The sequence below is a fragment of the Coregonus lavaretus genome, assembly GCF_964263955.1.
Source record: "Coregonus lavaretus genome assembly, contig: HAP1_SCAFFOLD_910, whole genome shotgun sequence".
NCBI classification, from domain to species: Eukaryota; Metazoa; Chordata; class Actinopteri; order Salmoniformes; family Salmonidae; genus Coregonus; species Coregonus lavaretus.
This window is the reverse complement of record NW_028158115.1, coordinates 67526-88988: the sequence shown is the minus strand read 5'-3', so window position 1 is coordinate 88988 and position 21463 is coordinate 67526. Positions and strand designations below refer to the sequence as shown.

The 21463-nt window shown below is 44.4% G+C and overlaps 3 protein-coding genes and 1 long non-coding RNA gene across 4 annotated transcripts; 2 read left to right on the top strand and 2 right to left on the bottom strand.

The window, feature by feature from the left end:
• Positions 1-2819: 2819 nt before the first annotated feature.
• On the bottom strand, positions 2820-6295 carry klf1 (Kruppel like factor 1 (erythroid)). The gene is made up of 3 exons (XM_084198560.1): positions 5924-6295; positions 4554-5481; positions 2820-3409 (listed from the first exon to the last, which is right to left on the bottom strand). The coding sequence occupies exons 1-3, from the start codon at positions 5999-6001 to the stop codon at positions 3234-3236; spliced, it is 1182 nt and encodes a 393-aa protein (XP_084054686.1). The 5' UTR covers positions 6002-6295; the 3' UTR covers positions 2820-3233.
• Positions 6296-8193: 1898 nt separating this feature from the next.
• Positions 8194-9544, bottom strand: LOC311124401 (uncharacterized protein). Its single transcript, XM_084198559.1, has 3 exons — positions 8704-9544; positions 8584-8643; positions 8194-8553 (listed from the first exon to the last, which is right to left on the bottom strand). The coding sequence occupies exon 1, from the start codon at positions 9369-9371 to the stop codon at positions 8853-8855; it is 519 nt and encodes a 172-aa protein (XP_084054685.1). The 5' UTR covers positions 9372-9544; the 3' UTR covers positions 8194-8553; positions 8584-8643; positions 8704-8852.
• Positions 9545-15247: 5703 nt separating this feature from the next.
• On the top strand, positions 15248-16956 carry LOC311124402. The gene is made up of 3 exons (XR_014612747.1): positions 15248-15332; positions 15725-16042; positions 16673-16956. It is a non-coding gene; the product is annotated as an uncharacterized lncRNA (long non-coding RNA).
• Positions 16957-17100: 144 nt separating this feature from the next.
• Positions 17101-20695, top strand: LOC311124405 (uncharacterized protein; the record flags this gene model as incomplete). Its single annotated transcript, XM_084198562.1, has 8 exons — positions 17101-17110; positions 17153-17509; positions 17623-17655; positions 18392-18493; positions 18745-18775; positions 19085-19134; positions 19256-19290; positions 20223-20695. 8 exons carry the CDS (start codon positions 17101-17103, stop codon positions 20316-20318), a joined length of 714 nt encoding a protein of 237 aa, XP_084054688.1. The 3' UTR covers positions 20319-20695.
• Positions 20696-21463: the final 768 nt, after the last annotated feature.

The following is a 21463-nucleotide window of genomic DNA, read 5'->3' as shown; positions in this document are numbered from 1 at the left end:
TTTTAAAATAATAAAACACTATTTATAATAAATATGGAAATCCATGCTTGCGTTCAAACTATGATCTGAATATGATGAGATGAGTTTGTGTGGCGTGTTGTCGAAGCCCAGAATATGAAACAAACAAACAGATGGGCCTTTTAGATCACATTATCATGTGGATTTGTAATAGAATGTGGTCTGTTATGATGGTGTGAGACAAAATAGCGTGTATGAATGAGAGTGGGTGTGTGAGAGAAAGAAAGATTGATGGAGAGAAAGAGAGAAAAAGAGATTGAGATAGAGAGAGAAAAAATAGAGTCAGAGAGACAGAGCGAGACAGAGGGAGAGAGACAGAGAGAGATAAACAAACATAGTGATGAGCTCCATAATGTGGGTGAATCACCACAGTGCGGCTGGGTTATGTAAAGAGATTATCTCTCTCTCTCTCTCTCTCGCCTGCCTGCCTGCCTGCCTGCCTGCCTGCCTGTATAACAGAACACAACAGCTCTGTGAATAACACCAGCTGTCCAACAGCAAACACAGTCAGGTCCATGGGCACCATCACATTCAGAAGATGCCCAAGATGTGGACCGCAGCAAAGTCATGCAGCTATCTCCCCATACTCTTGTTGGTGCTCGTTCTGCCCATCAGCAAGGGAGACTGTTAGCGCTACGGACAATGTCACCGTACTTGACTCCAAAGCCAATCCAACTCAAATTCTAACCAAGGACAATCGTGATTGCACCTGCACGAATCATGAAGTGGTGGAACGCCAGGACACAGTTTGACTTACTATGACTGTGATATGTGGTTGTCTTACCTACCTTAAGATGAACGTGTTAACTAAGTTGCTCTGGATAAGAGTGTCTGTTAAATGACAAAAAAGTTAAATATGTAATCACTTCATAATATCCCTATACAACAGAGACGCCTAGTGGTTCATTGATACATTTGCGCTTCACTCGTAAGTGTACACATTTATTGAATGAATTTACATTTTACTGCAGATAACTTCGAAATTAGAAACAAACGGAATCATGCAGACTCAAATAGCTTTATTAAAATTAGCAAATTATACAAATACAACTTTTGAGAGAAGTTTGAAGCACTCAATTACCAAAGTGATATAAAAAGTATGAAGTTATTAATTATATTAATATGAAAAGCCTTGCAAATAAATACATTTTTTAAATTGGAAATTATACAAAATTGATCTGCTTGGTGTATTTTCGATGTGGTTTAGTTGAGGTGATCTGTCTCTATGAAATTAAGACAATAGTAACTTTTACCACATGAAAAGTTGATATCTTAACCAAATCTTAACCTTAATTTAAGAAACACATCTTAGCCTTAATAAAACAACTTTTATCTACAGATAATTTACAGGAAATATTAAGATCCATAAATATAGCGTTGGATATTAGAAACAACACATATTTGTAAGAAGTTCCTTATACAACGTTTCAGCCAAAATGACACTCCCCAGTGACACAGCCTGTATTTACCTTTGAACTTTGTGTACCTTTTGGGTGCTAATGTCCTAACCTAGGTTCCAGACTGCCTTCCATTGGACGTCTCCACTACAAGAGCAGCAAGAGGAACTGCCCCTCCTTACCTTCAGGCAATGCTCAAACCCTACACCCCAACCTGAGCACTCTGTTCTGCCACCTCTGGTCTCTTGGCCCTCCCACCCCTACGGGAGGGCAGCTCCCACTCAGCCCAGTCCAAGCTCTTCTCTGTCCTGGCACCCCAATGGTGGAACCAGCTTCCCCCTGAAGCTAGGACAGCATAATCCCTGCCCATCTTCCGAAAGCACCTGAAACCCTACCTCTTCAAAGAGTATCTTAAATCATCCCCCTCCTCACCTCGACCCCAAAGAAATACTACAAAAATAATAATTCCAACACCAACACTTGCTCTTTACTCTTTACTCCGACCCCGCCTTTCAATAACTATGTTATTGAGGAAAAGTGTACTTTCTATGCCTGTGATATGTGGTTGTCCCACCTAGCTCTTAAGATAAATGCACTAACTGTAAGTCGCTCTGGATAAGAGCGTCTCCTAAGTGACTAAAATGTAAATGTTTATTTTTAGTGTTAAGTCAGTCTGTAACTGTAAGGCTCTTTGTTACTTTAGCTGTTTATAGTGTGTGGACAACGTATATCCACTGTATATCTTTGAGTGGTCACGTCTCCTCTTCATCCATGATAACACTACTCTGCCTAATAGTTGTGTGTGCACCGCGTGTGTGTTGATTAGATTAGTGTGCGAGAGAGAGAGAGAGAGAGAGTGATCGAGAGAGAGAGAGAGAAAGAGAGAGAGAGAGAGAGAGAGAGAGCGAGAGAGAGAGAGAGAGAGAGTGATCGAGAGAGAGAGAGAAAGAGAGAGAGAGAGAGAGAGAGAGAGAGAGAGAGAGAGAGAGAGAGAGAGAGAGAGAGAGAGAGAAAGAGAGAGAGAGCGAGAGAGAGAGAGAGAGAGAGAGAGAGAGAGAGTGATCGAGAGAGAGAGAAAGAGAGAGAGAGAGAGAGAGTGATCGAGAGAGAGAGAAAGTGATCGAGAGAGAGAGAGAGTGATCGAGAGAGAGAGAGAGTGATCGAGAGAGAGAGAGAAAGAGAGAGAGAGAGAGAGTGATCGAGAGAGAGAGAGAAAGAGAGAGAGAGAGAGAGTGATCGAGAGAAAGAAAGAGAGAAAGAGAGAGAGAGATAGGAGACAACAGGAGAGAGAGAGAGAGAGAGAAAGAGAGAGAGAGTGATCGAGAAAAAGAGAGAGAGCGAGAGAGAGAGAGAGAGAGAGAGTGATCGAGAGAGAGAGAGAAAGAGAGAGAGAGAGAGAGAGAGAGAGAGAGAGAGAGAGAGAGAGAGAGAGTGATCGAGAGAGAGAGAGAAAGAGAGAGAGAGAGAGAGAGTGATCGAGAGAGAGAGAGAAAGAGAGAGAGAGAGAGTGATCGAGAGAAAGAAAGAGAGAAAGAGAGAGAGAGATAGGAGACAACAGGAGAGAGAGAGAGAGAGAGAGAGAAAGAGAGAGAGAGTGATCGAGAGAAAGAGAGAGAGAGCGAGAGAGAGAGAGAGAGAGAGAGAGAGAGAGAGAGAGAGAGAGAGAGAGAGAGAGAGAGAGAGAGAGAGAGAGAGAGAGAGAGAATGAGAACCAGAACGACAGTGGAGAGTGTGTGTATACAGGTACACACATATTAGTGTGAATAATCTCACACAGCCCCAGTCATACCCATCCTCCTCTCATCTCCTCTCCTCTCATCATGTGTGTCTCTTCATGTGCAGGGCCAGGTGGTCTGAGCGGGAGAAGGCTCTCTGACACAGCAGACACTCGTAGGGCTTCTGACCCGTGTGTTTACGGTAGTGACGGGTCAACTCGTCTGAACGGGCAAACTTCCACCCACAGCTCTCCCACGTACAGTGGTATGGTTTTTCCCCTATGGAATCAATAGCACACAAAAGCAACCAGTGTCAAAATCAGCCATCAGTTGGCTCATAAGTGACTTGTTTTAAACACTCCGTAGCAATTGTAATCCCTCCGCATTTGTTGATAGAAATGTGTTGATAATTCATAGTGTAAATTGTATCCTATTCAATAGGGTTAGTGCAGTCCAAGATCCTTGGGACGTCCCTACCCTAACCTTAACCCCTACCCTTACCCTAACCATAACCCCTACCCTTACCCTAACCATAACCCCTACCCTTACCCTAACCATAACCCCTACCCTTACCCTAACCATAACCCCTACCCTAACCATAACCCCTACCCTTACCCTAACCATAACCCCTACCCTTACCCTAACCATAACCCTTACCCTTACCCTAACCATAACCCCTACCCTTACCCTAACCATAACCCCTACCCTTACCCTAACCATAACCCCTACCCTTACCCTAACCATAACCCCTACCCTTACCCTAACCATAACCCCTACCCTTACCATAACCCTTACCTAACTCTAACCGTTTTACATTTCAACTTCAATGGGTTGACGTCAGAGTTGGGACGTCCCAAGGATCGTGATATGTGGTTGTCCCACCTAGCTCTTAAGATGAATCCACTAACTGTAAGTCGCTCTGGATAAGAGCGTCACCTAAGTGACTAAAATGTAAATATTTATTTTTAGTGTTAAGTCACTGGTTGACGTCAGAGTTGGGACATCCCAAGGATCATTTAGACTTTTTCTATTCAATAGCCATTACTACTAAAAGCCATAAATCATTATTTATCCATATGAAGTTGTCCATCATGCAGTTCTGCCTATTAGCCGTAATGAATATGTAATGAATATGCATTATGCATTAATGCCTCAATACCAGTGTAATGTATTCTAATCTCTGTATTCTTACCTGTGTAATGTATTCTAATCTCTGTATTCTTACTGGTGTAATGTATTCTAATCTCTGTATTCTTACCTGTGTAATGCATTCTAATTTATGTATTCTTACCTGTGTAATGTATTCTAATCTCTGTATTCTAATCTGTGTAATGTATTCTAATCTCTGTATTTTTACCTGTGTAATGTATTCTAATTGATGTATTCTTACCTGTGTAATGTATTCTAATTGATGTATTCTTACCTGTGTGCGTGCGGAGGTGAGCCTTGAGGTGGGAGCTCTTGGTATATGTCTTACTACATCCTGGGTATTCACAGCTGTGGATGGCAGCCCTCTTCTTCACCACCATCCTGCGGCTGCGCTTCCCCTCCAAGTCACCAGGGGGAACCCCTGAGTAGACAGCCAGATGGGGCTGCTGGGGCTGGGAGTGGGGGAAGTGGCTGGAGGAGGCTTGTTGGTGGTGGTGGTTGTGGAGATTGTAGTTGTTCTGGTTGCGGTATAGACCCGGGTGGTGGGGGTAGTTTTGGAGGACGCTGTAGTGGTGGGTTCGAGGTTCAGAGGTCATAGAGGTTGTCATGGAGACAGGGGCTTGGAGGAATCTTCCATCTTGAAAGGTCACCATGGAAGTGTATTGTTTGGGGTAGTAGTGTCCCATTCCAAAGTCCCATGATTTGGCCTTAGTGAGGACAGCAGTGGCTCTATCGCTGCCATGTCTCTCCTGGTTTCTACCGGGGGTGAAACCATACTGGTCCACGTCTGGTTGAGTGGGGAATGATGATAATGATGATGATGATCGAACCTGTTGGTCATCACTAAAGGACCAGTTGTAGAGTTCTGGTATGCCTGAACCAATGGTCTCCAAGGGGGTGAGCAGCTCACCCATCAGGCTACTGCTGCCCATATGAAGCCTGTCTGGAATTATTTGGTCCTTCAACACCCCACCATCATGGTACAGTCCAGTTTGGTCCGGTTGCTGAGTGTTGTAGTCCAGAGAGGGGTTCAGCTCAGGTGATGGGCTGCTCCAGTCAGACAACAAGAACTCCATGTCCCATGAGGTTTCACTTTCATCGTCCAGGTGAGGAAGAACCGGCTGCTGGTCACTGGTGTTGCCAGGTGACGTCCTCTTGGTTTGAGAGTCCAGACTGAGAGCGCCATCCTCAAATTTCCACACCTTGTGTGATAGTACAAAAACATCAGTTCATATCAAGCCTCTCTAACTTCACATAAATATGGAAATAATATTTTACTCTAAAAACCAAACAACACCAACTAACAAGTTAAAATAACACTAAAAATGCAATTGCAATTAACCATTTTATAATTAAATCCTAGTTTTGTAATTACTTTTGAAATAAAATCCATTTGATTTGAACAGGTCTTAAATCAAAATAAATGTATTTTATTAAATGTTTTGGCTTTGTTGGGGATATGAGGCTGTGCTTGTGCTCACAATGCCTCTTCATTGCGAGTCAAAACATTTTGTTCAAAGAAATGTTAATGGCATTTAGACACGGCTATTAGTCCCAACACTCACCCTCTTAAAACAAAGTTATTCAAGTTTTTTTAATTGTTTCAGCAAAATGTAGAAATAAAATAACAAGTGGAATACATACCTTCATATTGTCATTAGAGTGAACAAAGTTTGAGAAGGAGCTAAAGGATGGTAGCACAGCAGCTTGTATCCCAGCCATCTGATGAGTTAGAGTTAGATGGCAACTTTACACGGCTTACAGTGGTGACAATATTGTGAGGTTTGTATTTTCTTTTACATGACCATCTCACAATGCTTAGACTATTGCAAATGTTAAGTAACCAGTCCTCCCGAAAACAGTTCCACCTGTCTCTTATCCAATTTGACATAGCAAGTAGCCTACTTCTCTTTTTTTACAGCTGTCGTCTCTCCATTCTACCCCTCTACCGTATCCCCCCCTCTTTCTCTCTTCTCTCTCAGTTTGGACGTGACTTCAAATCTTCTCTATTCATGTATCTTCTGATGACCGTTGGGGGTGGGACGTAAGTGTGTGTACTATGCCAACTCCTTTTCTTACTCCAGTCCTCTCTTCTAAACCAGGAGAAAGAGTGAATGAACAGTTGTGCTATCTCCCCCCCGCTACCTTCCTGTTTCTGGATCCTGAGTAGAAATCCAACCTGTATGATGCTGACAACACCAATCTATGGCCAGCAAAACAATTCCAAACTGATGTAATTCTAGCTAATTAATGTTATGCACTTTGTTTTGCACAAAACAACTGAAAATGTAATTTCAAGTGTATTAGAATTAGTGTTTCTCTGACACAACGTTATGGCATACAGTGCAAGCAGAATACCATACTGACATTTGCCTCTTCATTCAGCTTTCAGCTTCATGAACCAACTCAAACTCTCCTCCCCCACTACTACAACTGCTACACACACATTGAGCAGTACACACACCTCTGGGACATATGGTTCTGAGAAGACCTGTGTGTGTAGTAGGTGATTATGTGGTGGGCTGTGTTTATCAGTCTGTATGGGGGCCAAGAGAGGCCCCTGTTTGACAACAGATAATGGTGCTACTGACTACTGCCTGTCCCTGTTGACTGCTCCATACACAGATAAAGACTCTCTCACACTTTTTTTTAACAATCTTTCACTTTACGTCTACAGAGAAGTACTACTAGGGAAAAACCTTGTGTTAGAAAGGAGCTACACTTAAGTGTTATGAATGCCCTAGCCACTAATAACATGTATATTATGCCATCATCATTGTACAGAATTTGTGCCATCATTGGTGTAATATAATTCAATGTACTGTATCGGTATACATGAATTGTACTAATAATCAGATTATATTAATGTGAAATGTTTATATTTGCAAGCAATTATTTAATTGCCAAAATGTCCACCTACTTCTCAACCTCATTCTCCACATCCTTCTCCACCTCCTTCTCCACCACCTCCAGAGCCTTCACCTCCAGAGACTACTTCCCCAGAGGCTTCACCTCCAGAGACTACTTCCCCAGAGCCTTCACCTCCAGAGACTACTTCCCCAGAGCCTTCACCTCCAGAGACTACTTCCCCAGAGCCTTCACCTCCAGAGACTACTTCCCCAGAGGCTTCACCTCCAGAGACTACTTCCCCAGAGGCTTCACCTCCAGAGACTACTTGCCCAGAGCCTTCACCTCCAGAGACTACTTCCCCAGAGCCTTCACCTCCAGAGACTACTTCCCCAGAGGCTTCACCTCCAGAGACTACTTCCCCAGTTTCCTTCACCTCCAGAGACTACTTCCCCAGAGCCTTCACCTCCAGAGACTACTTCCCCAGAGGCTTCACCTCCAGAGACTACTTGCCCAGAGCCTTCACCTCCAGAGACTACTTCCCCAGAGCCTTCACCTCCAGAGACTACTTCCCCAGAGGCTTCACCTCCAGAGACTACTTCCCCAGAGCCTTCACCTCCAGAGACTACTTCCCCAGAGCCTTCACCTCCAGAGACTACTTCCCCAGAGGCTTCACCTCCAGAGACTACTTCCCCAGAGGCTTCACCTCCAGAGACTACTTCCCCAGAGGCTTCACCTCCAGAGACTACTTCCCCAGAGGCTTCACCTCCAGAGACTACTTCCCCAGAGGCTTCACCTCCAGAGACTACTTCCCCAGAGGCTTCACCTCCAGAGACTACTTCCCCAGAGGCTTCACCTCCAGAGACTACTTCCCCAGAGGCTTCACCTCCAGAGACTACTTCCCCAGTTTCCTTCACCTCCAGAGACTACTTCCCCAGAGCCTTCACCTCCAGAGACTACTTCCCCAGAGGCTTCACCTCCAGAGACTACTTCCCCAGAGCCTTCACCTCCAGAGACTCCTTCCCCAGAGGTTTCACCTCCAGAGACTACTTCCCCAGAGGCTTCACCTCCAGAGACTACTTCCCCAGAGCCTTCACCTCCAGAGACTACTTCCCCAGAGGCTTCACCTCCAGAGACTACTTCCCCAGAGGCTTCACCTCCAGAGACTACTTCCCCAGAGCCTTCACCTCCAGAGACTACTTCCCCAGAGCCTTCACCTCCAGAGACTACTTCCCCAGAGGCTTCACCTCCAGAGACTACTTCCCCAGAGGCTTCACCTCCAGAGACTACTTCCCCAGAGCCTTCACCTCCAGAGACTACTTCCCCAGAGGCTTCACCTCCAGAGACTACTTCCCCAGAGGCTTCACCTCCAGAGACTACTTCCCCAGAGGCTTCACCTCCAGAGACTACTTCCCCAGAGCCTTCACCTCCAGAGACTACTTCCCAAGAGGCTTCACCTCCAGAGACTACTTCCCCAGAGCCTTCACCTCCAGAGACTACTTCCCCAGAGGCTTCACCTCCAGAGACTACTTCCCCAGAGGCATCACCTCCAGAGACTACTTCCCCAGAGGCTTCACCTCCAGAGACTACTTCCCCAGAGGCTTCACCTCCAGAGACTACTTCCCCAGAGCCTTCACCTCCAGAGACTACTTCCCCAGAGCCTTCACCTCCAGAGACTACTTCCCCAGAGGCTTCACCTCTTGAAAGTCCTCCTCCTCTAAAGGCTTCACCTTTGGTTGAAATATACCTCAGTGCAGCCGTTGAGGGAAATCATGTTTTCAATGTTATAGGTGGCATCAAAGTCCACAAAGATATTGGTTGACCTCCAGTGGAGCATGTGCTTGGCCACTTGGTGGTCTTGGCCAAATGCCCTCTTGAAGATCCTCATGAACTTCACACTGGGGCCAAACTGCAGACAATAGGCTGTGGTCAGTGACTCTGGCAGGGGCTCAGAAAACAGCTCTTTCCCAATGGCGACGTCGTCCGGGTTCTGATCAGGTTTTCCGGGTAAGCCTCCAATCCGGTTGATGGACTGGCACATCCGGTGGATTTGATCTAATATAAGCTGGATCATGGTGGCAACGATGGAAGGGTCTTTGACCGAGGCAGATGACCAACACCGGATCTGCATCACACTTAGCAGGCAGAGCAACACCAGCTTCATGTTGCAGCCAGGTGGTGGAAGGTCCCCGTCAATGGCCACACCTGCGATCTTACTCAGGACCTGGTGAATGATGATGCTCATCTTAATGCAGAGAGCCAGCAGGTCCTGCTTGGCGGAGGTCGAATGAGAGCAGTTGAGGGGGGTTCAGCTGTAGCAGGAGTTTAATCATGACGTCGTCAACAAACGCGCTGCTTATCGTGTAGGTCAGGAAGGGGGCCCCCTTTTGTAGGCCCACGGACCAATACATGTTTTAAATAAATAAAAATATATTTAGGAACTCAGTCGGGGTCTCAACTTACTGTTGAGAGTTAGAATAATAGAATACACAAGGTGCAATTTCGAAATTTGGTTGTGCATCAGCAGTCACTCAATTAGCCCATGTCAGCATTTTATTTTTAGATTGGTAAATTAGTCTAGCGGCTAGCTAGCTAAACTTTTAGTAAGCATGGTCGAATTACCGACCGGGGTGGGGCCCATTGATCATCAGTTATCATATTAAAAACTGCAAACATTTGCCTCCACCCTATGGCAAAATGTTTAGAATTGCAGGAAATTAGCTGTAAAACTAAAATTTATTTCTCTCCACCCCATGGCAAAATGAGTAGAATTGCATGAAATTAGTTATAAAATTGCTAAATCTTCTCTCTGCCCCATGGCAAAATGTGTAGAATTGCAGGAAACTTGCTTTAAAACTGCAACATTTTCTCTACGCCACATGGCAAAATGTGCAGAATTGCAGGAAATTAACTTTAAAATCTAATTTGTTCTCTTCGCTGCTAAAATGGTACGCAGACCCACAAGTCACTGCGGCCCATCCCTGATATAGGTCAAGGGAATGCTGACTTGCCTCAGCATCTTCAATGGGATCCCTGCCTCTTTCTCTGATGCTGAAAACTCATCCGGTACGCGCTTGGCCACCTTCAGAGCCACTACATGGGAGATGTAGCTGCTCAAGCTGAATGATCAGTTGGCGACGACCTTCTCAAGATCCTTCCGCGAGCCCACCACAAGGTCCAGCGTCATGATCACGTCTGAGAATTTCAGGAAGATATTTGCCATGTCTTCATCCTCGGTGACCAGGACCAACGGAAAGGTCTTCAGCAGGATGGTGACCTCTGCCATGAGGGGACTCACCTCCGAGTTGAGGTCCTTGTTGATGAAGGCCTCGTGATTGATCCTGACCAATGTTTGGATCAGGATCTGTTGGCTGGTTGAGTCTAAGACCACCACCTGCCATGGGAACATGATCCTGGATGAAGTCTTATAAAGCTTTGCTTCAATGTCCTTCAAAGCCATGGCAGATGGTGTCCATTGTACCATCAACTAGGGTCAACCTTGTTTTCGATCCAGTGTCGGTGTAGTGATTGGCCTGATGAAAGGCGACAGCGACGGAAGACCCAGGGTGCTTGGTGGAGTGAGACGAGAGTGAGCCTTGAAGGTCACCTATCGCCATGATGCTCTGAGGAAGGTCGGCCATGACAGAGAGGAGGTTTTGCTTAAAGAGATTCTCCAGTACTTTTGTATATTTTTTAGCCAGTAGTTCTGAAAGTAGTGCTCACGAGCCAGAAGTGGTCCCCGAAAATGGTGTACTACGTCACATATGTGCAGATATGTGTACCACGTCATTGCTCTCTCTCTCTCTCTGCTGGGTGTGCATCTTGCTAGCTGTCAATTAATTGTAGAGGGGCTGAAGCTCATTGGCAAAACTCAAATTGCTAGGGGGCAGGCCCACGTGGGGGAAAATGGAGGGAAAATGGAGCAGCACAGCTTCCAGAAAAACAGCCGCTTTAAAACTATGGGATTCTGCTCATAGATTATGCATTTATGAACTACACATTGACAAATCCAGCCCAAAGCGGGATATTTACAAAATACTTAGTTGTCGCCAAAGTTCCAGAGCATGTCTTTAAGGTTGATCTCCAACGATGATGGTCGAAGTGGACACAGAGTAATCTTCAAATGAAAGAGACAAACATTTTATCAAACAATATTTATTGTATACTGTATTTTTGTTCTGTGATAAGCAGTTTATGCAAAAGGATGTCACTAAGATGTTTTCATACCTTTCTTACCAAATATAAAACAAGGTTTCTTGTATGTGTCCAGAGATATTAGGAGTGTATGGACAAGGCATTGTCTACATTGCAAAGATGTTGACATACAGTGCATTCGGAAAGTATTCAGACCCCTTGATCTTTTCCCAAAAAAATTACGTTACAGCCTTATTCTAAAATTGATTAAATTGTTTTGTTCACCTCATCAATATACACACAATACCCCATACTGACAAAACAAAAACAGGTTTTTAGACATTTTTGCAGATTTATAATAAATAATAATAATGGAAATATCACATTTACACATGTATTCAGACACTTTGGAAGCGATTACAGCCTTGAGTCTTCTTGGGTATGACGCTACAAGCTTGGCATACCTGTATTTATGTCTCCCGAGTGGCGCAGTGGTCTAAGGCACTGCATCGCAGTGCTAGCTGTGCCACTAGAGATCCTGGTTCGAATCCAGGCTCTGCTGTAGCCGGCCGCAACCGGGAGACCAATGGGGCAGCGCACAATTGGTCCAGGGTAGGGGAGGGAATGGCCGGCAGGGAGGTAGCTCAGTTGGTAGAGCATGGCGTTTGCAACGCCAGGGTTGTGGGTTCGATTCCCATGGGGTATGAAAATAAAAAAGAATAATGTATGCACTAACTGTAAGTCGCTCTGGATATGAGCGTCTGCTAAATGACGTAAATGTAAATGTATTTGGGGTGTTTCTCCCATTCTTCTCTGCAGATCCTCTCAAGCTCTGTCAGGTTGGATGGGGAGCGTTGCTGCACAGCTATTTTCAGGTCTCTCCAGAGATGTTAGATCTGGTTCAAGTCCGGACTCTCCTGCGTTGTCTTGGCTGTGTGCTTAGGGTCATCGTCCTGTTGGAAGGTGAAACTTCGCCCCAGTCCTGAGCACTCTGGAGCATGTTTTCATCAAGGATCTCTCTGTACTTTGCTCCGTTAATCTTTCCCTCGATCCTGACTAGTCTCCCAGTCCCTGCCGCTGAAAAACATCCCCACAGCATGATGCTGCCACCACCATGCTTCACCGTAGGGATGGTGCCAGGTTTCCTCCAGACATGACGCTTAGCATTCAGGCCAAAGAGTTCGATCTTGGTTTCATAAGACCAGAGAATCTTGTTTCTCATGGTCTGAGAGTCCTTTAGGTGGCTTTTGGCAAACTCTAAGCGGGCTGTCATGTGCCTTTTACTGGCCACTCTACCATAAAGGCCTAATTGGTGGAGTGCTGCAGAGATGGTTGTCCTTCTGGAAGGTTCTCCCATCTCCACAGAGGAACTATGGAGCTCTGTCAGAGTGACCATCGGGTTCTTGGTCACCTCCCTGACCAAGGCCCTTCTCCCCCGATTGCTCAATTTGTCCGGGCGGCTAGCTCTAGGAAGAGTCTTGGGGGTTCCAAACTTCTTCCATGTAAGAATGATGGATGCCACTGTGTTCTTGGGGACCTTCAATGCTGCAGAAATGTTTTGGTACCCTTTCCCAGATCTGTGCAGAACTCTACGGACAATTCCTTCGACCTCATAGCTTGGTTTTTGCTCTGACATGCACCGTCAACTATATAGACAGGTGTGCGCCTTTCCAAATCATGTCCAATCAATCAAATTGACCACAGGTGGTCTCCAATCAAGTTGTAAAAACATCTCAATGATGATCAATGGAAACAGGATGCACCTGATGCATCGAGTCTCATAGCAAAGGGTCTGAATACTTATATAAATAAGGTATAAAAAAAAAAAATTGTATACATTTGCAAACATTTCTAAAAACCTGTTTTCGCTTTGTCATTATGGGCTATTGTGTGTCTCTCTTTTCTATCTCTCTATCGATAAGGCATGTACAGTGTATGTCTATTCTGATGTAATGGCTGCTGCTGTAACAACCAGATTTTTTTTAAACTAAAGAATGTCTGAAAGTGGTGCATCAATACCTGTTCCTCATATTTGGAGTCCTCCACGGAAAGAGAGGTTCAGTGATGACTTTATCATCCATTTTGATGATAAATATTACATCCCAGGAGAGCAACGAATTATTCAATGAACAAAATTTAGAGAAGAATATCCACTAATGACAGTAAAAATATTGTGATTTCAATAATTTTGTTTTGCTCAAATGATCAAGAAAGCGACAAGCAAGAGGGAGCTTTAGGTTAAAGACTGCCAAATCCATACTGTTAGGTTCACAAGAGGTTGGTGCCACCTTAATTGGGGAGAACCTGCTCGTGGTAATGACTGGAGCAGAATTGGTGGAATGGTAACAAATACATCAAACACATGGTTTCCAGATGTTTGATGCCATTCCATGTGCTCTGTTCTGGCCATTATTATGAGCAGTTCTCCCCTCAGCAGCCTCCTGTGGTTAGGTTCAACAATCTATTTTCAAAGTTAATAAGTATTGGCATAGAGTACCATCATAATACCCATAAAACCGGTCAAACAGGGAAATCGTTTTTCCACCATTCATTTTTCCCATATGGGATTTTAGAAACACTTAAAATAAGGGGCTGTGTTTCGTGTGTATCAATACCTGTTCCTCATATTTGGAGTCATCCACTTGTTCCGCATATTTGGAGTCCTCCACTTATTTTAAGTGTTTCTAAAATACCCTATGTGAAAAATGAATGGTGGAAAAACGATTAGAACCATTTCCCTGTTTGACCGTTAGGTTTTATGGGCATTATGACACCTCCACTGTGGACACCTCGATTATCGCGCCGCATTTACGCAGCAAACGCACTGTTACCACTTTGAAATCGATATCTAGCTTCGGTCCAGGGCGCAGTCCTTCACTGGTAGAGGCTAGTAGAGGGACGCGCACTCAGACAATGGACCAGAGCTAATCGATATATCCCTTTGTTTAATAAATGTCAAAGCAATACATTAAATATCACAAATTAAATGAATTCCATTGAAATATGATGTTAAAATCACAATTGATTTGACTTTAAATAGCGTTAATGTTTGGTTTTATTATGCTTAAGTTCTACAAATGTATAGCAGGACGGCAGTGCAACTTTTCATCCACTAGGTGTCAGTGTTGTACTGCAAGGCAACTCCAGATTGAATACACTACTTTATTGTGTCTGCTCTGTGCATGTAGCCTATTTACCCATATGATTAATGAACTTGTGAAGACTACTTAAAGAGAACAGCCTCAATTCGTCGGCGCATGGAGTCTACAAGGTGTCGAAAGCAAAGGTGTCGAAAGCATTCAACAGGGAGGGATACTGGCCCAAGTTGACTCCAATGCTTCCCACAGTTGTGTCAAGTTGGCTCGATGTCCTTTGGGTGGTGGACCATTCTTGATACACACAGGAAACTGTTGAGTGTGAAAAACCCAGCAGCGTTGTAGTTCTTGACACAAACCAGTGTGCCTGGCACCTACTACCATACCATTCTATGACCTCACATCCCAAAGGCACTTAAATATTTTGTCTTGCCCATTCACCCTCAATGGCACACATACACAATCCATGCATGGCTCAATTGTCTCAAGGCTTATAAATCCTTCTTTAACCTGTCTCCTCCCCTTCAACTACACTGATTGAAGTGGATTCAACAAGTGACGTCAATAAGGGATCATAGTTTTCACCTGGATTCACCTGGCCAGTCTATGTCATGGAAAGAGCAGGTGTTCTTAATGTTTTGTATACTCAGTGTATGTCTCATACTCTGTGTGCAGTATGCATGCATCCACACACCAGGGGTTTGGTTTATTGTTATATAACCTAACATCCCATTAACAAACCCCTTAAAAGGAAGTGTGCTTGTATATTGTATTTCCCTCATTCCTATTTTAAGATGTCATACTTTTCACACACACACACACACACACACAGCAGATCCTGTTTGCCTCTACCTAGAGCAGATGCTTCCACACCCACACAGAAGAGAGGCTGCTTGCACCTTCAAAGATGCTTGTCTGTCGATACCATCTATCACGTTGGATATTTGTTCTGCTTATCTGTTATCTACAATTTTGGGGTAAGTACTTTGAATAGGAATTTACTGACACTTACGCTATAGATTTCAGGGTAAAGAACTTGAGCCATTTCAGTTACAGAGATATTTCAATTATGTTTGGCCTCTCTGTTCTGCCATCTTTATTTCCTGACAATTTAAAAAGTCTATTTGAGTGGGGTAATATGATCCTAGATCACAGGAGGTTGGTGGCACCTTAATTGGGGAGGATGGGCTCGTGGTGATGACTGGAGCGGAATAAGTCGAATGGTATCAAATACATGATTTCCAGGTGTTTGATGCCATTCCATTTACTCCGTTCCGGCCATTATTATGAGCCTCCTGTGTCCGAGATCTGTTTAGTGGAATACAGTGTTTACTATTACTGGGTCTCAAACTTGACTGCTCCTCCCCAGATACAGTATCCTCAGACCCCCATCCGGCCATCCCCCCAACACCCTCCCTCACCCAGGCCTCCTCTGTAGGCAACACCATCCTGGGGGCTGTGGTCCTAGTCTGTCAGGCCCCTGAGGGCCCTGGAGGGACCCTGTTCAGACTCCACCGGGTTAAAAAGCTGGTGGACTCCATTACTTTCCCCAGTGAGAGACAGCAGGCCCGGTTCACAGTGAGAGTGAAGGAGGATTCAGCCCGGGAGGATATATACTGCTGCCTGTATCAGAACAGCCAGGGGATGTATAGCTCATACAGCCACTATATAACTCTGAAACAACAAGGTGAGTTTTATGATTGATGATTCTGAATCAGGTAGTTGACTACTGTGGAGCTGTGAATCTGGGACAGAACCTACTGCAAGCACCATGATCACTACAAATAATGATGATAATCATGGTCACAGAAATCTTTTCTCAGATTTATTGTAACAGTAAATGGAAATGCTATTTCAAAGTGAGAAACGGTTCTGAGATGTATGCTAGGTTTAAAGCCACTGGTGGTGGGAGACAATAAACACTCCCATCCGCTTCTCCACCACCAGCAAAACTGCTGTAGGTTTCTCAGTGGTTACATTTCCTCTAGCTCTGTGTGTGTATTGTACCATTACATCCTGCTGGTTATATAGAAACCACACATCAAGCTATGTTGACGGTTAAGGCAGGAAGTGTGAATGACAACAGAGGGTAACTTTCAATGGCACTTCTCAAATTACCTCAAATATCCAATATCTAAATGTATAGTTTCAGCTGCTTATTTGGGTACACAATGCCTATAGACTATTTGATTTGATAAAGTTCATGACAAAAGTAACAAGCTCTGGAGTTGAAAGAATACTCCCTTCTTTACTTCTCTTATACTAGGGCATAAGACTTCACCATTACAACCCCTTTATTCTCTCTCTCTCTCTGTAGCCTCTCCTAGAGCTCTTCCTCCTCCTCCTCCTCCTCTCCTCCCACCCCTCCTCTCAGTTGATCCCCCAGGTGGTCAGGTGAAGCGCGGCCAGACATTATCCTTCCACTGCTCCCCCCCTCCTCCTCACTCCCAGCAGAGCCCCAAACCAGAGGCATTTCTACTGCTGTGGACAGCTAAAGCGACTGGGGACTCCGGGGTCTACCCCCAGGCCTCCCTGGCGTCCCGCTCCACAGCCCAGACCGGAGCCTTCCGCCTGGGGCCTGTGAGGGGAGGCGAGGGGGGGTCCTACACCTGCCTCTACCAGGTTACAGTGCCTTGTCAGGGACCGACTAATTCAACCGCCAGTCATCCAGTTCTTGTCACGGTCACAGGTGGGAGATCTGGTTGGGGGTTGAAGTTGCAGCTAGATACTGATGTCAGTTATGTAATGTCAGATAGTTATTGTATTCCCAATGGTTAAGGTTAGGATTGTGTGTGAGGAAATCTGATACACGTACTCTCTCTCCCTCTTTTCTCTGGTGGGCCTGCCATCCCAGAGCTATTGCCGGTGCCCACTCTCTCGCTCCAGAGGCAGGCTGGGGAGTGGGCCTTGGTGTGTACCGGCTCACCTGCCTTCCCTGGTGCCCGCTTCTCTCTATACCAGCTGGGAAGTAGCTTCCCTGATGCCACCCGTAGTGCCCCCGTTACCCGCCACCGGGCCCTTTTTGCTCTCTCGTCCCTGCCTGCCCAGGACGGCCCGCTGTCGGACCAGTACCAGTGCCAATACAGTGCCCTGCTGGGAGCAGAGTGGAGCCACTCAGAGAGAAGTCCACCACTGGCTGTGTCGAGAGTCATAGGTCTGTGTCTCTGATTTCTGTGTTTGTCTGAGCCTGTGTGCATCAACTCATACCACTCAAGAGGCAGCTGGAATTATTTTCCACCTATAATATTGTCTGTCATTGTCTTCCAGAAAAGACCACCACCTCCCCTCCCTCTTCGCCAGGTAACTCACTGAAATACTACAATCAACAAATCCCTGTCTGACTGGGTATTGATATTAGACACAGTGTGAGCCTGGTGCTGGGTATTGATATTAGACACAGTGTGAGCCTGGTGCTGGGTATTGATATTAGACACAGTGTGGGCCTGGTGCTGGGTATTGATATTAGACACAGTGTGAGCCTGGTGCTGGGTATTGATATTAGACACAGTGTGGGCCTGGTGCTGGGTATTGATATTAGACACAGTGTGAGCCTGGTGCTGGGTATTGATATTAGACACAGTGTGAGCCTGGTGCTGGGTATTGATATTAGACACAGTGTGGGCCTGGTGCTGGGTATTGATATTAGACACAGTGTGGGCCTGGTGCTGGGTATTGATATTAGACACAGTGTGGGCCTGGTGCTGGGTATTTTATGTGTAGCCTACTCTACAGATGTAGGATCTTAATTTGATCACCCTGTTGCAGGAGAACTTTCCTGCAATGCATGAAATTAAAAACGTGTAGTGCATTTGAGGTTTAAAAAGGCTTCGGAAGGTTGTAATATCCACAGATTTTTCCTTATATTTTTATTTCTCCAACTTCTACAAAAATGTCCATTAATTATAATCTACATAATAATTCACATTTCCTGTTGCTGCAGGATTATTTTCCTGCTGTAGGAAACTGGCTCAAACTAAGATACTACATCTGTATCTGAGAGCTCATTGATTGACAGGTAATATTGTCTTTCTGGTAGGGCTGACTGGTGTGGACTGGCCTCTGGTGTTGGGATCTCTTTCTGCTCTAGTTCTGTTCATCACTGCAATGGTGGGCATGGGTGTGGCGGTGCAGAGGAAAGGTACTGTTACACCTGTTAACCTATACTCTGTTCCCAGATCAGTTTGTGCTCTCGTCAACCAGGAGCGGTTGACCTTACGGTTGACCTTAATAGGAGTTGGCAAGACAGCACAAACTGATCTGGGACCAGGCTAGTAAACATTTGAAGAAATGCCCTTTACCATTCAAAATGTGACCTACTGTGACATCACAGACATTACACCTTCTCGCTTAATTTTTCTCTTCTCTCTCTTTTCTCTTTCCATTGTTCAGTTAAGGCAATGGCGGAAGAAAAGCGTAAAAGGTGGGTGTTGGATCATCTATCTATGAGTCTCCAACTTTCAGGGAAGTACAGTAATATCATAGAGCATGAGATGTTTTAAAATAGTATTTCTAATAGTATTCCACTCTTTAGAATAGTATTTCTAATAGTATTTCTCCCTTTAGAATAGTATTTCTAATAGTATTTCTCCCTTTAGAATAGTATTTATAATAGTATTTCTCCCTTTAGAATACCATTTATAACAGTATTTCACTCTTTAGAATAGTATTTATAATTGTATATCTCTCTTTTAGAATAGTATTTATAATTGTATTTCTCTCTTGTGTCTAGGGAGGGGGCTCTTCTATGGGCCAAGCTTCATTCTGGGGACCATGTCCTTGGTGAGTGTTTTTTAAACAAATAGAGTGATTCAATGATCTTATGTCACATAATGCTTTCATATAATCATCGTCACTGACATCCATATTTACATTATTCTTCATTATTGTTATTGTTTTCCAGACCTTACCCTAAAACGTGTCAGCATTACCTCTCAGGTAAGGACATCTTCTCTGCTACTCTTTCTCTGTTATTGTTTTCCAGACCTTACCCTCAAACATGTCAGCATTACTTCTCAGGTAAGGACGTCTTCTCTGCTACTCTCTCTCTCTCTATTATTGTTTTCCAGACCTTACCCTCAAACATGTCAGCATTACTTCTCAGGTAAGGACATCTTCTCTGCTACTCTCTCTCTCTGTTATTGTTTTCCAGACCTTACCCTCAAACATGTCAGCATTACTTCTCAGGTAAGGACATCTTCTCTGCTACTCTCTCTCTCTGTTATTGTTTTCCAGACCTTACCCTCAAACATGTCAGCATTACTTCTCAGGTAAGGACATCTTCTCTGCTACTCTCTCTCTCTCCGTTATTGTTTTCCAGACCTTACCCTCAAACATGTCAGCATTACTTCTCAGGTAAGGACATCTTCTCTGCTACTCTCTCTCTCTCCGTTATTGTTTTCCAGACCTTACCCTCAAACATGTCAGCATTACCTCTCAGGTAAGGACATCTTGTCTGCTACTCTCTCTCTCTCTCTCGCACTCTCTCCCTCGCTCTCTTTCTATGATGCATTGCAGATACATCAGTGAACTCTGCCTCCCTACTGAACACAAGCATGCTTTGAGTCAACTTCTCATTACTGCTCCTCTGTGACCTGGGCCTGCCTGCATGGGCTCTCATTAGCTGTAATCATCTCATTCATTAGTTTGAAGGCTCTCCCCAGACAATGTGTTAGTATATGGGTTACTGTGGACAGAGTCAACTCAATGCTATCATCATGACTTCATGTGAAGCTATAATCCATAAGGGGAAACGGACTGTCTTTGGATCCTAAGAGGGTCTTCGAAAGGAAGTGTTTAGACTTTACGTAAATGTGCTGTAATAATGAAACCGCATTTGTGTGTGCATGTGTGTGTGCGTGTGTGTGCAGGAATGGGGTAACGACGACAGAGCAGCAGAGACAGCCTTCAGCAGGTCCCCTCCATGGAGAACTCCCTCTACGTTTGGCAACACACCATCCTCCTGACCTCCTTCACCTCTCCCTCTTTCCCTCTATTCACTCGCTCTCTCTCTCTATCTATTTTTCTGTCTATCTTCTTATGTCTCTCTCCCTGACCCCTCTCATCTCTATACTCTTCACGCTCTCTGTCCTTCTTTGCGAACTTTCATTCTCTCTGTCACCTTCTCTTTCCCTCTCCATCCTTCTCTTCTCTCTCTTTCCCTTCTCTATCCCTCTCTTCTCTCTTCTCTCTCTCCCTGAACCCTTTCCCTCTCTATCCTCTCTTCCTTTTCTATCTCTATTTATTTATCTAAAAGGTAAACCTACTGACTCTCTCTCCTCCCCTCCCTCCCTCCCTCCCTCACCCTGTTTACATGTTTGCCAGTAAACCTAGCAGTGACTACAGGAAGAGAGAAAATAGATATGTCCACATTTCCTCTAACATGTGTTGTTTCACAAGTTTGCAATAGGTCACTTCCGCTGAATCTGATTGAATTTCATAAGTTGTTTCATGTACATAAAATCTATTTTATAATAAAAGCTGTAATTTAATTATAATCTAGCTGCTTCATAGCTCATTTATGTTTGAGTGTGATGCATTAAAGGGGAAGTTCACCAATTTGTACATTTAGACTTATTTTCACTCTTTCTGAAAATAAGGCACATGTAAAAATGTGTGAACTTCCTCTTTAATCAACAGTTTCTCCATTTGCCCAACTTTTTTTTTTACATTGAAGTTCCTTGAAAGAGACACTAGAGGGCACTCCATGCAGAGTTTGTACTTTTACAGTGATAGCTTTTCTTTTACAATTTGTTTGTTTGGAAATGATTGAACATACATCAGTTCAGCTCCACCTCACCAATTTAATGTCTCACCCACAGTTACAGCAAACGCTAGAACTCTGGAATAATGTGTTCACAATAAATACAGGAGAGGTAACCACATATTGTGATGTATTATTATTAGATGTGTGGTTGTTGCTTAGATGTCCAAAAGGTGGAGGAAGTCAATGAGACACACTGCTAGACCGATACTGAGCAATACAACAAAAGCGTTATTAAAGGTAGAGAGAGGAGAGAAATATTAGGGTGATACATCACCGATATCTGTTTATGAGTTTCTATTACAGACTATAAATCACACAAGCAATAGTAGCAGCATTGTACGGGTG